General features: G+C 34.6%; 1 protein-coding gene across 1 annotated transcript; it reads right to left on the bottom strand.

Moving 5' to 3' along the window:
* Positions 1 to 7,041: 7,041 nt before the first annotated feature.
* On the bottom strand, positions 7,042 to 13,646 carry LOC131647661 (pumilio homolog 12-like). The gene is made up of 6 exons (XM_058917533.1): positions 13,189 to 13,646; positions 12,830 to 12,992; positions 12,526 to 12,686; positions 12,151 to 12,409; positions 11,394 to 11,662; positions 7,042 to 7,141 (listed from the first exon to the last, which is right to left on the bottom strand). Exons 1-6 carry the CDS (start codon positions 13,644 to 13,646, stop codon positions 7,042 to 7,044), a joined length of 1,410 nt encoding a protein of 469 aa, XP_058773516.1.
* Between the last annotated feature and the right edge of the window lie 1,267 nt (positions 13,647 to 14,913).

Here is a 14,913-nt window from a genome sequence, read left to right as displayed (position 1 = left end):
GGGGTTCAATTTCGAAATATTTTACAAACCTGGTAAATCCAACGTCCTTGCTGATGCTTTGAGCCGCAAGTACACCGCTGAGGAACCCGTTCTGCTTTCCCTCTCTTCATCCATACCATATCTCTTGTCCAGGTTGCGCAGGTTATATACAACAGATAAAGCAGGAAAACAAATGGTCAGCGGAGTTATCAACAACAGAACAGAGAGTGCTAACTTCAAATTTTCCAATGGGCTATTATTCTACAAAGATAGGTTGTTCATACCTGAAGTAGATCAGTTACGCTCGAAGGTGATTCATGAATTCCATGCTACTCCGACTGCGGGTCACTCCGGGGTAAAAGCGACTCTGGCTCGTCTGTCTGCATCTTTCTCCTGGCCAGGCATTTATAAGGAGGTAAAAATGGTGGTTAAACATTGCGACATATGCCAACATAACAAGTACATAACTCAGAAGAAGAAGGGGCTGTTACAACCTTTACCTATTCCATCTCAGGTCTGGGAAGACATCTCCATGGATTTCATAACCCATTTACCCAACTCTTTTGGCCACACTTGCATTTGGGTGGTTTGCGATCGCTTGTCTAAGTCAGCACATTTCCTTGCCCTTCCCACTAAGTTTACAGCAAAGGATATCGCGACGAGATTCACTGTAGAGATCACTCGGCTTCATGGCCCACCAAAATCCATCGTATCAGACAGAGACCCGTTGTTCCTTAGTACCTTCTGGAAAGAGTTTCACAAAATACAAGGCACAACATTGAAGTTCAGTACAGCTTACCACCCAGAAACGGATGGTCAAACAGAAGTTCTAAACAGATCAGTTGAGACATACCTCCGATGTTTTGCAAGCACTCATCCTCGTAGATGGTATACCTTCCTCCATCTCGCAGAGTATTGGTACAACACGTCGTTTCATTCGGCGATTCAGACAACCCCTTTTCGTGCTCTTTACGGTCGAGATCCACCATCAATCCTGGATTACTTGAAGGGATCCGTGCACGAACCGTCTTTAGATGCAACCTGGCAACAACATCACGAAATACTGAAAACATTAAAAGCGAATCTACAAAGAAGCCGTGTTCAGATGGAAAAGCAAGCTAACACAAAAAGGATGGATTTTACCTTTAAACCTCAAGATCTGGTTCTTCTCAAACTCCAACCGTACCGACAACAATCGGTGCTTAAACGGACGTCTCAAAAGCTGGCTCAACGTTTCTTTGGTCCATTCACGGTCATAAAAAGAGTTGGTGCGGTCGCATACTTGTTAAATCTCCCTTCTTCGTCAAGAATCCACCCTGTGGTCCATGTTTCACTTTTACGTCCATATTTCGGCACCACCCCAGAAGCAGATTTCCGACCACTTCCGCCTCATACGAGCATCCCTTTCCACTCTGGAGTTGAAGACGACACCTGCGACACAACAGAACACACATTAGACAACAACAAACAAAAGGAAGCGTTGAAGGTAACACGCCTATCAGGCTCCTTACGGTCAAAAACGAGTGAAGACTCTTTGCAAAACTTCGCTGAGGAAGAAGGGAAGCGAGATCGCTGCAACTCAAACAGGGACGGAAGAGAAAAAGTGAAAGAAGTTGGAGAGAAGAAGTTAGCGTTTTCAGAAGAGAAAGAGAGTGAAGTAAATGACTTTGTGAAAATAGAGTTAGACTTAAGTGCAAATAATCCATCTCACAAGTACAACTTTGAAACACCTCCCAAGTACATTAAAGACTCTCGTGACAACCTGTACCCTTCAGATCTCAACGGATCTTTCCCCACGCCACATGCACCGTTGGATGTTAATCTCACGGTCCCCATCAAACCCCACACACAGCTGTCTCCAACTACTACTTATCTTCCCAACACTCCACCGCCCCATGCCCCTCTTTTCCCTCACCTACCACGTGATAACACACTGCCCAAGGAAGACTTTTCTGCCCTTTCAAACCACACAGATTCCTTCTTATCTCCAAAACCTACCTCTCCACATACTTCTCGGATTGGGCCCCTTGACCAATTCCAAAGCCCACCACTGCCTGGGTCCATGAACCTTGAGGACAAGGTTCTTCAAGAGGAGATAAGTATTGTTATGCAGCCCAATAGGCCCAAAAGAATTAAAAAGATTCCTAGTTCTTTAAAAGATTATTATTATTAAAGAGGGGTGTTGTATCAGAATTTTTATTTTTGTTGTGTGAGTTTTTGGCCCATGGCCCATTAGTGGGGTGAAAACCCTAGCTATTTAAGTGTATCTTCTCCTTGATGAGAACTATGAAGAAAGTATGAATTTTGTTTAATGTCAATTTCTTTTAATGCCTTTTGATCTAAATTTAGCCTAGCAATTATCTAACATTTTAACTTTTCTGATGTGCTACAAACACTTATTTTCCAATCCTCTACTATGAGATATATAAGATTGACTATCTTTTCTATTTGGGACCTTTCTAGAATTTTTGTGGCAAGCCTTGTAAACAAATCTAAAAATTTCAAGGTTTAAGTTCCACTTGCTAAGACACATTTTTTACTTATTATTTAGACATGTTTAGTAGGTGTCTATTTATCACGAGATTATAAGTTATTTTACTAATTTATAATTTATTTTTCAAACGCTATTTAAAAGTATTTTAACTTATCATTTTTTCTTTTTTTTATCTTTATTATTTTAATAAAAACTCAATTTTATCTTTTATATTTTTTTTTATTAAAAAAGAATTTACATTTATAAAATAATCGAATCGTTAATTTTACAAAACACTCCAATTAACTTAGCTATCAATCTCAATCATAGTTATAAGCTATATAAATTGTCAGTTATATATCAATCATCACCCATAAACTATAAGCTATCAATTAACTTTTTTGTCTACTACTATTTTTGAATTCTTACTTTCATATATTTTTATGAGGAAAATGTTAGCTGTTAAACCGTAGATTCTTGCTTTCATTTAGGGTTTCAACACTAGATCTTTTGATTATAACTTTGTCCATGTTCCTTATCTCACCAACCAATCTGCTTACTTGAGATAAATCCTACGTTTACATTCTTTTATTGAATTGTGGATTTCATATATTTTCTAAGTCATTGGTTAATGAACAACATTGTATAATATATAGACGGGTTAATACCTATTTTCACTCCTACCATATTGTTTAGTTTGAAAAACCCCTGCCAAAAAAAAGTTGTAAAAATGGGGTGTTAAATCCAGGACCCATAGAATACATGACAAACACCCTTAGACAAAAACCAAAGTGCAACCTAGGGGTAAAGGTGTTTTTCATGTATGTTTTGGGTCTTGGGTTCAACACCCCATGGAACCAACTTTTTAAGCTTTCATATTTAACATTTTAAGAACCAAACAATAAAAAAAAATTAAAAATTAAAAAAAGTTGCCACATCAGACTTTTTGATGATGTGGCCTGATTAAAGAGGCAAAATGAAACTTTTGAAATTTGTTAAGGCTATTCTTGCAACTTTTTTTTTTGGTATGAGGTTTTTTCAAACAGAGCCCATATGGCAGGAGTGAAAATAGGTATTAATCTATATGGACTAATGTCGCTCCCGAAATGTTCATCCAAGTAAAAATGTGAAATTGGCACAAGAAATATCGTGCCTATCTATCCCAAGGGAGGGAAAGGAAACACAGAATAAACCTGAGGGAAACGATAAGAAAGGTCGAAGCGAACTAGAGAAACATGTAAGGGCGTCGGTTACGTGAGGGAAAGGTGTTAGCACCCTCACGTCCATCGTACTTGATGAGATCCATGCTTGTTGTCTAATCTATGGGTGTAAAAGAATCTAAGTCTAATGCTAAACTAGTATGCATGAAATTTAGGGAAAAGAAAGAGTTGTACTTGCACAGGCCCTTCCTTGCTGCCGACATATCCTTTTAAGGAATCAGAGATACCATAACTTGGTTAACTAGTTTATGTTTGTTTGGTGTTTTTTTAGCTAAACAGTGAGGGAGGTAGGAAGGAAATAACCTGCTCTAAAGCACTGTGAGGCAAAAGAAACGAAACAGTGTGGTTTGTGTTTTAAAGATGCATGAAAAAAATCTTATTACGAAGGGAAGTTTCTACCTAAGTTGGCAAACAACTAACCACGATTTGGATACTGAGGTTGTGACCAGGGAATTGGGGTGCTATAGCCAACGACAAAGATCGTCCGAGGCAACCAAGCGGGGGATAAAAGGTGGGAGCTCAGCCAACGGGTCTTACAATAAAGGCTATGCGAGCTAACCATGGGAACAAATGGGTACTCGATAAATTGTGCTTGCGTATGCAGAGCATCAGCCTTTGATCAGTGCAAGCTTGAAAAAACATGGGCATCTGATTGCAAGATCCTATTCCACTTGCGACTCGAAACAAATATCGGGGGACGATTCTGAAGCAACAACGTGTAACGCGCGCTAACTGAACGAATGCATGAGGACTTAATGATGTTGCCCACTAGAGGTCTTTTGGCACATTGGCACCTGCAAGGACATAGATGAACACACAAAAACATGGCTTCCTAGTGAGGACTTCTAACTAGAAATTGAAACAGAAACAAATGAATGTCTATCCTATTTCTCATGGGAAAATATGATGCAGAAAAAGAGTAAAAGGGAAACAAGAAACAATACTGAACAGATAATAATCTGTAAATAACAGCAAATAAATGAAAGAAACCCAGAGGTCCGCGTGCAAGTTAGCAACAAGAAATAAAAAGCGTCAGATATCCAGTGGACGACATAGCATCGATAAAGTGCGTTGACAACATGAAAATAAATCGTGTCGGAATCGAAGTGTACGACAACACGTCCGGGTAATACACCTGCAATATAAGTCACAATACAGACATGCAACAAACAGGTGTATATGCCATGTCTCAACGGGTGAGATGGGAGAATTGGGATAGAGGGAATAATATCGCATCCCACAAATAAAGCAAAACACAAAGCAAAGCGCGTCAATCGGCAACCTCACTCAATGTCCCTTGCAAAAATTAGCACACATAATTAGAAACAAAAGAAACACAACCGTAGTTGCACAATTGTATCATGAAGTAAAATAGAAACAAATAGTCAAAAAAGGAGTGCAAATCGCATTGAAAGCGCAAGATGGTGCACAGGACAGCAACAACGCAAAATATCAACACATACGGTATATTAAACCAAAAGCATTCAAAATGGTAAATGAACATGTGAATTCATGAAGTAAGCATTGATTAGATCCAAATCAAGCAAACTCAAAGGAAATAGCACACAATTCAAAGCACAAGATATGTGTCAATCAGAAGCCGAAAACACGAAATCGTAAAATAAGCGTAAAAAATTATCGACTCGGAATTGAACAAAAATCGCATGGTTGAATGAAAACGTGCCAACGGACCTATAAACGAATTTGGTTTGCCTTAATTCCGCCCGGAAGTGAGACTTTTAGGCCAATTTCGTCGCTGGACAATAGCGAAACAGCATAAAAAAGTCGTTCGAAATCGGCCAAAAAGTTCATATCTTTCACACCATTTATCCGATTGGGCTGAAATTTTAATGGTAATTCCATCTCAACGTTCCCGACATTTCGTATGTTGGAACCTAAGGTCAATTCTACACCAGAAATTCCAGAATATTGCGGAAGTATCATGATTTTTCTGTCAAAATGCGTTTTCACGCATTGTTTGACAAAATTCAAAATTGCATAACTTCTTCGATTTTTATCCAATTGAGCCCATTCCGGCGACATTCTCTTTGAAATTTCGTTGGCTTCAATTTTGATTCTTGAAATTCAATGCACTTTTTTTGATTGATAATTGTTGAAGATGAATGTGTTAATTGTTGTAATTTGTTGTTAACATGAATTGCTAATAATTGTTGTGTGTTCATGCATCAAAATGCTATCAAAAATGTGATGATAAAAATTAAACCAAGTTGTTGTTGTTGCTCATGTTTGTTGACTTGAATTTATTTCTTGAACAATTGGTGAAAGGTGACTATTGGACAAATTATGCACATTGCTTAACCCTTAATTGTTGTTGTTCTTTGATTCAAATGTTGAATGAACATGATTGTTGATTAATTGGTGTTGACAAATGAGATTAAATGTTGAATGATGTTCATAATTGGTGTGCAATTTCTTTGGTTTCATGAGTAACGTAATTGTGTCGCTAAACTTGAAAATTCCTTTAATTTCGTAACCATGATGAGTTTTTGCGAATGCGATTAATGTGAATTTAGTATGTTAATGATTTCGAAGTCATTGGTTAGATCTAACTTCTCAGTCCTTTTGTCGAAGAACTTCAAATACGTCACCTATTCTCTCTCCTGCAGTCGAAGATTCCCGACTAAAGCCTGCTTATAGTATTCAGTAGGCATGTATTCAGATAGAATCAACAGTGGTTGTTCTTGCAGAGGCTCCATCCTGTCATACGACAATAGTAGCTTTTTGACCTGCTCTTGAACCCACTCGATATAAGGTGTCAAAGCAATGGCATCCTTCTTACCAAGGTAGACTTTACCTCTCCTATAGATTTTGTCCCAAGCAACTACCACTCTTTTCAACAATGCTGGATTGGTTCCTTTCTCGAAATAGACTGTTTCCTCCATTTCTCTGTCCAAGGGTTTATCTTTCAGAACATAGCCCAACTGGCGGAGCGAAAGCACATGATTGTAGTTGATACAACCCTTAGTCCCAATGAGAGGAACATTGTTAAACTTGCCGCAGCTGACGATAAGAACCGAAATATCAATCATATACTTGTGCCATTGGATGTCATAAGAAGTGAGCGACATGACCCTTAGAGTCCATCGCAAAGTCTTTTTGGTATCCGCAAAAGGTCCTTTCGAAGGCAAAAGAAACGGAAACAATTTAAACTAAAGCTAAAGACAACAACTTATAGTCCCACCTTTCCCGTGCCTGGAATGAATAGCAAAATACGTATCAGCGAGCAAAGTGTTTACCAAATTTTTCCCCATGAAAAATGCAAACAGGAACAAAGTCTACAAAGTTAGGATTATGAGGAAACAACACAATCCCGTAAATCGAAACAGCAAAAAACGCATTGAAAGCATCTCAGTTCTCCTTCTTAGCTTCTTCTTTCACTTGATTCACCATAAACGGTAAACCACCGGTACCACTGTACAACTTCCAATTGTCAGACACATCTTTCAACCTGAAAGATATGTCCGGCAATTGGAAGTTGAACAATAGTACCAGTGGTTTTCCGTTAAAATTTCTGGTGAGTAAGGTGAAAGAAGAAGCTAAAAAGGAGAAGTAGGATTCTTTCAATGCACTGTTGGCTGTTTTCAATTTACGAGATTGTGTTGTTTCCTCATATTCCTAACTTTGTAGACTTTTTTGTTGTTTGCATTTTCATGTGGAAAAATCTGGTACCCACTCTGCTCGCCGATATGTATTTTTCTATTCATTCTAGGCATGGGAAAGTTGGGGCTATAAGATGTTGTCTTCAGCTTTTGTTCAAATGGTTTCTGTCTCTTTTGCCTACCAAAGGACCTTTTGCGGATACCAAAAATACTGCGATGGACTCAGAGGGTCATATCACTCACTTCTTATGACATCCAATGGCAGAAATATAGGATTGATATTTTGGATGTTATCGTCAGCTGCGGCAAGTTCAACAACGTTCCTCTCATCGAGACTAAGGGTTGTATCAACTATAATCTTGTGCTTTCTCTCCGCCAGTTGGGTTATGTTCTGAAAGATAAACCCTTGTACAAAGAAGTGGAGGAAACAGTCTGTTTCGAGAAAGGAACCAATCCAGCATTGTTGAAAAGAGTGGTAGTCGCCTGGGATAATCCATGTAAGAGATGGAGTCTACCTTGGTAAGAAGGATGTCATTGCTTTGACACCTTTTATCGAGTGGGTTCAAGAGCGGGTAAAAAGCTACTATTGTCGTATGACAAAATGGAGCCTCTGCAAGAACTACCACAGTTGATTCTATCCGAGTATGCGCCTTCTGAATACTATAAGCAAACTTTAGTCGAGAATCTTCAACTGCATAAGAGAGAACATGTGACTAATATGAAGTTCTTCGACGAAAGGGATGAGAGGTTAGATCTAACCAATGGCTCTGGAATCATCAACATACTCAAGTTACATTAATCACATTCGTAAAAACTCATCACGATTAGGAAATTATAGCATTTTCAAGTGAAGCGACACAATTACGTTACTCATGAAACCAACGAAATTGCATGCCAATTATAAAAATCATTCAACATTTAAATTCATTTGTCAATACCAATTAATCAACAATCATGTTCATTCAACATTCGAATCAAAGAACAACAACAATTAAGGGTTAAACAATGTGCATAATTTATCCAATGCTCACCTTTCACCAATTGTTCAAAAAATAAATTCAAGTCTACAAACATGAGAAACAACAACAACTTGGTTTAATTTTTATTATCACATTCTTAATAGCATTTTGATGCATGAACACACAACAATTATCATCAATTCATGTTAAGAACAAATTGCAACAATTAACATCTTCATCTTCAACAATTATCAGTCAAACAAAAGTGCATTGAATTTCAAGAATAAAAACTTATGAGCAACAAGCATCCAAGCATTATGTTCAACCAATATCAACATTTTAATTCTCAACTAATCAACATTGATAATTTTTTTATCATTTTAATCCACTGATAATTTTTTCAATGTGAATAATTTGGCTTATACATTGAAGTTTCCTCTAAATCCTATCACCATTACATATGGACATTGGAGGGCACAAATTGGAAAAAAAAAATTATTCACATTGAAGTTTCCTCTAAATCCTCCGATTATCCTGGGTCAGGTACCAAGTTTTCTCTAAATCCTTGGTTTATACACCCCTTTCACGAAAGAGGATACACTCTTTGTGATTTAGAAGAATTTTTTAGATGTAGTTTGCAATTAACTAATTGCTTAATTGATTCTATGGTCTAAGGGCATGGTGAATTGCTTCTCATATATAATATAATTAGTTTCAGATGCCTCTAATTTTATTCTTTGGCCATTTTTTATAATTAGCATGTTATGTTAGTGGAGGAGTAGAGACAATAATCACCATATCACTCCAACGCATATCTTCCAACTTAACTTTGTGGATATTAATGACAAAGAATAATGACTCCTTGCTCACCTTTGGTTGACAATTAATGAAAAATTCAAGAAAAAGAATAAGAGTTTTATGTTCAAAGTGGATATTATCTGACTATGGAGACCAAGTAGATCATGACACAGATGAAAATCTAACTAAATATATTTTCATGCTTACTAAGAACTTTAGCAAGGTCACGAGAAGACTTTATAGGAGACCTGTGAATAATTTATCTACTAATGTTAAAGACAATAAACATCATAATTCGAAAGGTTGTAATTTTCAACGACGATGAAAAGATGGTAAAAGACGAAACTTCAACCATCTTAACATAGTCAAAGGGATTCAATGTCAAAAATGCAAAGAATTTGGACACATTCAAGTTAAATGTCTAAATTATCTAAGGAAATAAAGAAAATTCTACAATGTCGTCCCATATGATAACGGGAATGTCATTGATGATAATCTATCGGACGATGATCTTGTTGAAACTTATGAGACTATGTATCTTAGGTGGACTAAAGAATCACAAGTTGTTGAAAATCATAAGGAAGGATTGAATCTGTACTCAAAGACTAAACTCGTCTCATGTTCACTATTTCTGAGTTGAAGAAAGAAGTTGAAAATTTAAATTTTGAACTTCATGGAATGATTAAATTTGTTCGCATGCTAAATTTAGGAGCTGAGAATATTTATGTCATTTTAACTATAGGGGAAAACCATCAAAGGACATGAAGGAAATTGGATATATTGGCGAAACAACCAACCCAGAGACTATATTTGTTTCTCCTATCCATAAAGTAAAAACCAAGATGCCAAAAATGATTACCAACATACTAACATTTTTATCATACCCACTTAAGTTTGTCATTACAGTAGTCGACGTGATCATAGTCCATCTCAATGTCATACATTGTATGGCAAACAATCGAATCACAAACAACTATATCATTAGAGAATTGTGAAGTCTAATCTATATCCTCAACAACTTTAGAGTGCCAAACCTAAACTTCCAATTCATATTGCATGTGCCTTCCCTAGAGTCTCATCTCATAAAGGTTGATACCTTGATAGGGGTTGCTCTAACCAGATAACCACCTGAGTCAGTTGACCGCTACTAGCAACCGACATAGAGTGAGAAGATAAATCCTTCTTTGAGCCAAATGCAATTCTTCTCCAAAAGAATAATAATAACTGAATTAGTGGGGTTATGAACATTTTTCCTTCCACAAACCTCATCCTTAGCCCACCAAACCAACATCCTTTCTTAAACCCATTTTTCCCGAATAAAAAAAAAATCCTCCAAAAGATCTTTACCCAAAGTCCCGTCAGAATTAGTGCCCAATGATTTTGGCCCAATATGAAAAGTCAAATTAACTGAGAATTTCTTTTTGCACCCTATTACCTTCTCCCAGGCCCCTGGTGAAATGTAAAAAATGCTCTCAATTTTCGGAGATACAACTCGAACGCATAATTTATTCATTTTACCTAAATTAAATTCAGAGATACATTTACAAAGGTATATTTCGGAGATGTATATCCGAAAATGCTTAATACTACAAATCAAACGAAAACCAAAAACATGACAGTATGACCAAATTAAAAACCAAACCAACACCAACATTTACTTGACATTAAAATAAAACACTCAACATTACATAAATAGTCATTAAAATAAATTCAACATTACATATTGTTATGAGTGAACTTTACCTTAATTTGTAACTTCTTTTGTATATCCGGACAAAGCGCACATTGTTCAGCTCAAAATCAAGATTAATGCAAATAATGAGAGATGAAATGAGTAAACTTTATCTTAAATTGCAGCTTCTTTTGCTCCCTTTGATGTGATAAAATCCAATAATGTTGGTTTGGAATCGAAAAGTTGGTTGAAAATGAAATTGTTTTAAGGATTTTTGGTTATGGAGGAAGTTTGAAGTGTGAGAGAGATGATCATGCACGGTGGTCATATATTCAATTCTCCCCGGGAGATTTTTATAGATATATTTTCAAAATTATTATTGAGAATGATAAATTATCTAAATGAAAATGTTGGGAACTGACTTTAGGGGTATGTTCGAAGATGTACTTGCGAATTAACCTCAGAAAATTTTATGGTCATCTTTGAATTAAATTTTGGCAAAAACTAAATTTTGGTACATTCGAAAATATATTTCTAAATAAACCCAATAGTATTTTGGAGTTTTCATAAATGCATCCTACTTTATAAGGGTGGAAAAGAAATTTTCAATTAATTTCATATTGAGACAATGTAGAAATTCCTCTTCTAAAATCTAGTGTTGAATGTGTTAACCAGTTTGCAGTTAGTGGGCCAGAAAATGAATGTTCTTCCACACAAATAGGGTGCATATGTATCAATTCACTACATCCTCCTATGATTATATCATCCATTGGCACAAGCAAAATTTGGTCAACCTCCATAGTCCCCCATGAGGGGTCACTTTCAACAAAATATTTTCCTCCCATCAAAGGTGTAACATGAACATAAGTCCTAGGCTCTTTATCCAAAACTAATTGAAGTGAATTATCAACTGCTTCAGCCGAATGACTCAATCCCTCTTTCTATAAAAAGACATTGATGTTATAACTAACATTTGAATGAGGCAGCATGAATAACATTTTAAAGTTTTCACTACATAACAAAAGAGTTATAGTTCTACTATTTTTTCTACTTAAACAATAAACCAACAAACATGGAACATCATAAATTTACCAAAACAACCATACTGCACTACTCTCTATAAACTAGTAATCCTAACACATCACATGAATCAAGCTTAAAAATTATCTTTGGCTATATATTTGGCATTGTCCAACACTATTTTTCCATGGGGATGATTTTGAAGGTCGTAGCGATAGGATCGAATTTTAAAAGAAAGTCTTTTACGTAGGTAGCCCTGCAATAAACAAAACCAAAAAAATAATGATTAAAGAAAATATGAATAACTGTTTTAACACAAATACTATGTGAATCAAAAGATCAAAAAAATTTAGGAATATTAGATTTTTTTTTAAGAAACATTGAAAAAATGAGAAAAAGAAAGTCAAACCTGAGTGCATTTTAGTGCTCTTTGTGCAACATAATTCCCATAAGGATCTTGGATAACATTCAAGAAATTGTTGCTTCTTATTAGCTCTTCTACTATAGAATCAACATCATCTTGATTAGAACATCTCATTAGATCTTCCACCACATTGCTAGCATGCTTGTTCATAGAGAGTCTAGCAAATTTTCCATAAAGTTGTGCCATCATCCGTTCATTTACAAACGGAAACTCCATTTTAATTATAAATTGCACCACATAGTTTCTTCAAACATACAAAAAAGTATAACATTTATCAAAATACTAAATTTAAAATCAAACAATCTATTCAACAACTTTAACATAAGCAAAAAATATGAGTTCAAGAGTGTGGATTCGAACCCGTAAGGATCTTCTGCTAGAAACATAGCATTTGAGATGATTGCAGTTATCAAATCCATGGCTAGTATCTCACTGTCTTTAAGACAAATTTGAAGAACTGAACATCCAATCTTGTGCGTCGCAATATCAACACAATATTTTGCTAGTTCGTCCAAGATCACCTGAACACGTTATATAATTTGAAAGGCATTAATAGATGACAATAAAAAGTAAAGACAAATAATCGGCTGCAAGACTGGATACCAAGATTTCAAATAAAAATATATATCGAATTTGAATTTCCATTCTCAATTTACAACCCAACCTTTTTGAGTGCGGGTGGGAAAACCTTCACACATTGCACAATAACATAACCACCATTAATATTTTTCATCAATTCAACAATGATAGGCTTCATCTTATACAATACCGCATATTTTGTTACTGGGCATTTAATATTCTCCACCATTATCTGCACAACCCGAGTTCTGCAGAAAACAAAATAGAAAATTACACGAAAATTATCAAATAAAAAAAATTAAGAGAATAATTTTTTTTTGTCTTCACTACCAATATCTGGTCCACTTGACTTCGAAGTCAAGTCAATTCTGACCTCAAGTGGTTCCAGAATAGTAACTGCATTTAAATGAAATTGATTTTTATCTATTAATAATAGATACTTACCCATGATTGTTCTTGCAGACATCACTGAACTTTTGAGTACTAGAAATAATCAAGTAAACAATAGAATCTACTTGGATATTAGTGATACCAGTATTTGCTTCAAAAATCTTTTGAATCAAATAGTTGCCAAACTGGTGCTTCATGAGCTCGTGTAAATCATCCTTTATTTCAAAAAGGATCCTAGCAATATATCTTGGGTCACCCTCTTCAATCACCGCTTGCAAATATTGACAGTCGAGACAATCCATCGCCATTGGAACCACCAATCCTCTCCATGATGGTTGAAGGAAGTTGTTATTATAAGGTAGAAATCTATAATCATTATTCCATATATTTCTACCGGTATAAAATCCTCTCATTATTGGATTAATCCCTTCCATCGAAGGAGCACTATTTATAAAATAACTACTACCATGATACCAATGGATATTTCTCCCAACATGAATTTGTTCTTCCATAGCTAGAAAGACGTTAAAAATTAGTTAGGGCATAAGTATATATATATATATATATATATATATATATATATATATATATATATATATATATATATATATATATTCTTTGAACAAGATAGTGTTATTAGTTTCTTGAAGAATATGAGTACCTTGTTGAAGTTGAAGAGCACGAAATTGTTGCTCCATAAGACCAAAGTTAAACATGGCTGCAGAAGAAGAAACAGTACTCCTATTGTCCCCCAACGATAAACAAGACTCAGATGACAAATATTTATGGAGAATAATAATTTCTAAAGATTTGATGCACTTAATTTAATCACTTGCGCTACCACTGATTGTTATATATATTAAATTTGCAGCGGTTATTAGGATTTGAGAAAAAGAAGGTCTGATCAATTTGTTACTTTTTTTGTTGAGTATAAAGATGGAATATAATTTTATAACCTAAATAAAGATACGGTATATCAAATTAAATATGATAATTATTCTCAAAAAAAATTGAATCTGATATATTTCTTTCTCATATGGATTTGAATTTAAACTAACAGATATCTCTTCCTAAAAAATCTACCAAATCCCTATTTATACTCCAATCCAAAACTGAATGAAAAGATAATTTATTTATCTAATCTTTAGCTTTTGAGTTATATTGTGAATGAATCAAAATCTTCTAATAATAATATTTATTAGATTTAGATAGGTAGGAGATGCAAATTTTACAAGTTACATCGCACTATAGATGGTTAATAAATTAGTCAAAACTACATTATTAAAAAGTTTATGAAGGAAATTAGAAATTAAAAAAAAATAAAACATAACATTCTTCTTTAAACTAAATAGACACTAGTATTAATTAGGTTTAATTTTAATTTTTGTGTCTTATTTAATTTAATTCACAAAACTAATTATTTATTTTAAATTTAAATAATTTTGATCTTCTCTTATTAATTTACATTAAAAATTAATTTTTTAATTTATACTTTTTATTATAAAGTCTTACAAAATATTTTTATAGCATAGTCTGTCACATTTTATAAATGACATACAATATCATTCAAAATAAATACATAGTTAATTTTAAGTACAAAAGTGTGAAAAATCTAAAACTATTTGAATTTAAATACGTAAATATATACCTTTTAATAAAATGTGTATGTATCTTGTAAATCAATTAAAATAGTTATAATTAAATATATTAATTATTATAACCAATTGATTATTAACTTTTTTTTTTCTTTTATAGTATTATAAATTTATTTTTGATTGA

Source organism: Vicia villosa, linkage group LG1 (assembly GCF_029867415.1).
Source record: "Vicia villosa cultivar HV-30 ecotype Madison, WI linkage group LG1, Vvil1.0, whole genome shotgun sequence".
Lineage (NCBI taxonomy): Eukaryota > Viridiplantae > Streptophyta > Magnoliopsida > Fabales > Fabaceae > Vicia > Vicia villosa.
The sequence above is the reverse complement of the archived record's forward strand: the minus strand, read 5'-3'. Positions and strand labels throughout refer to the sequence as shown.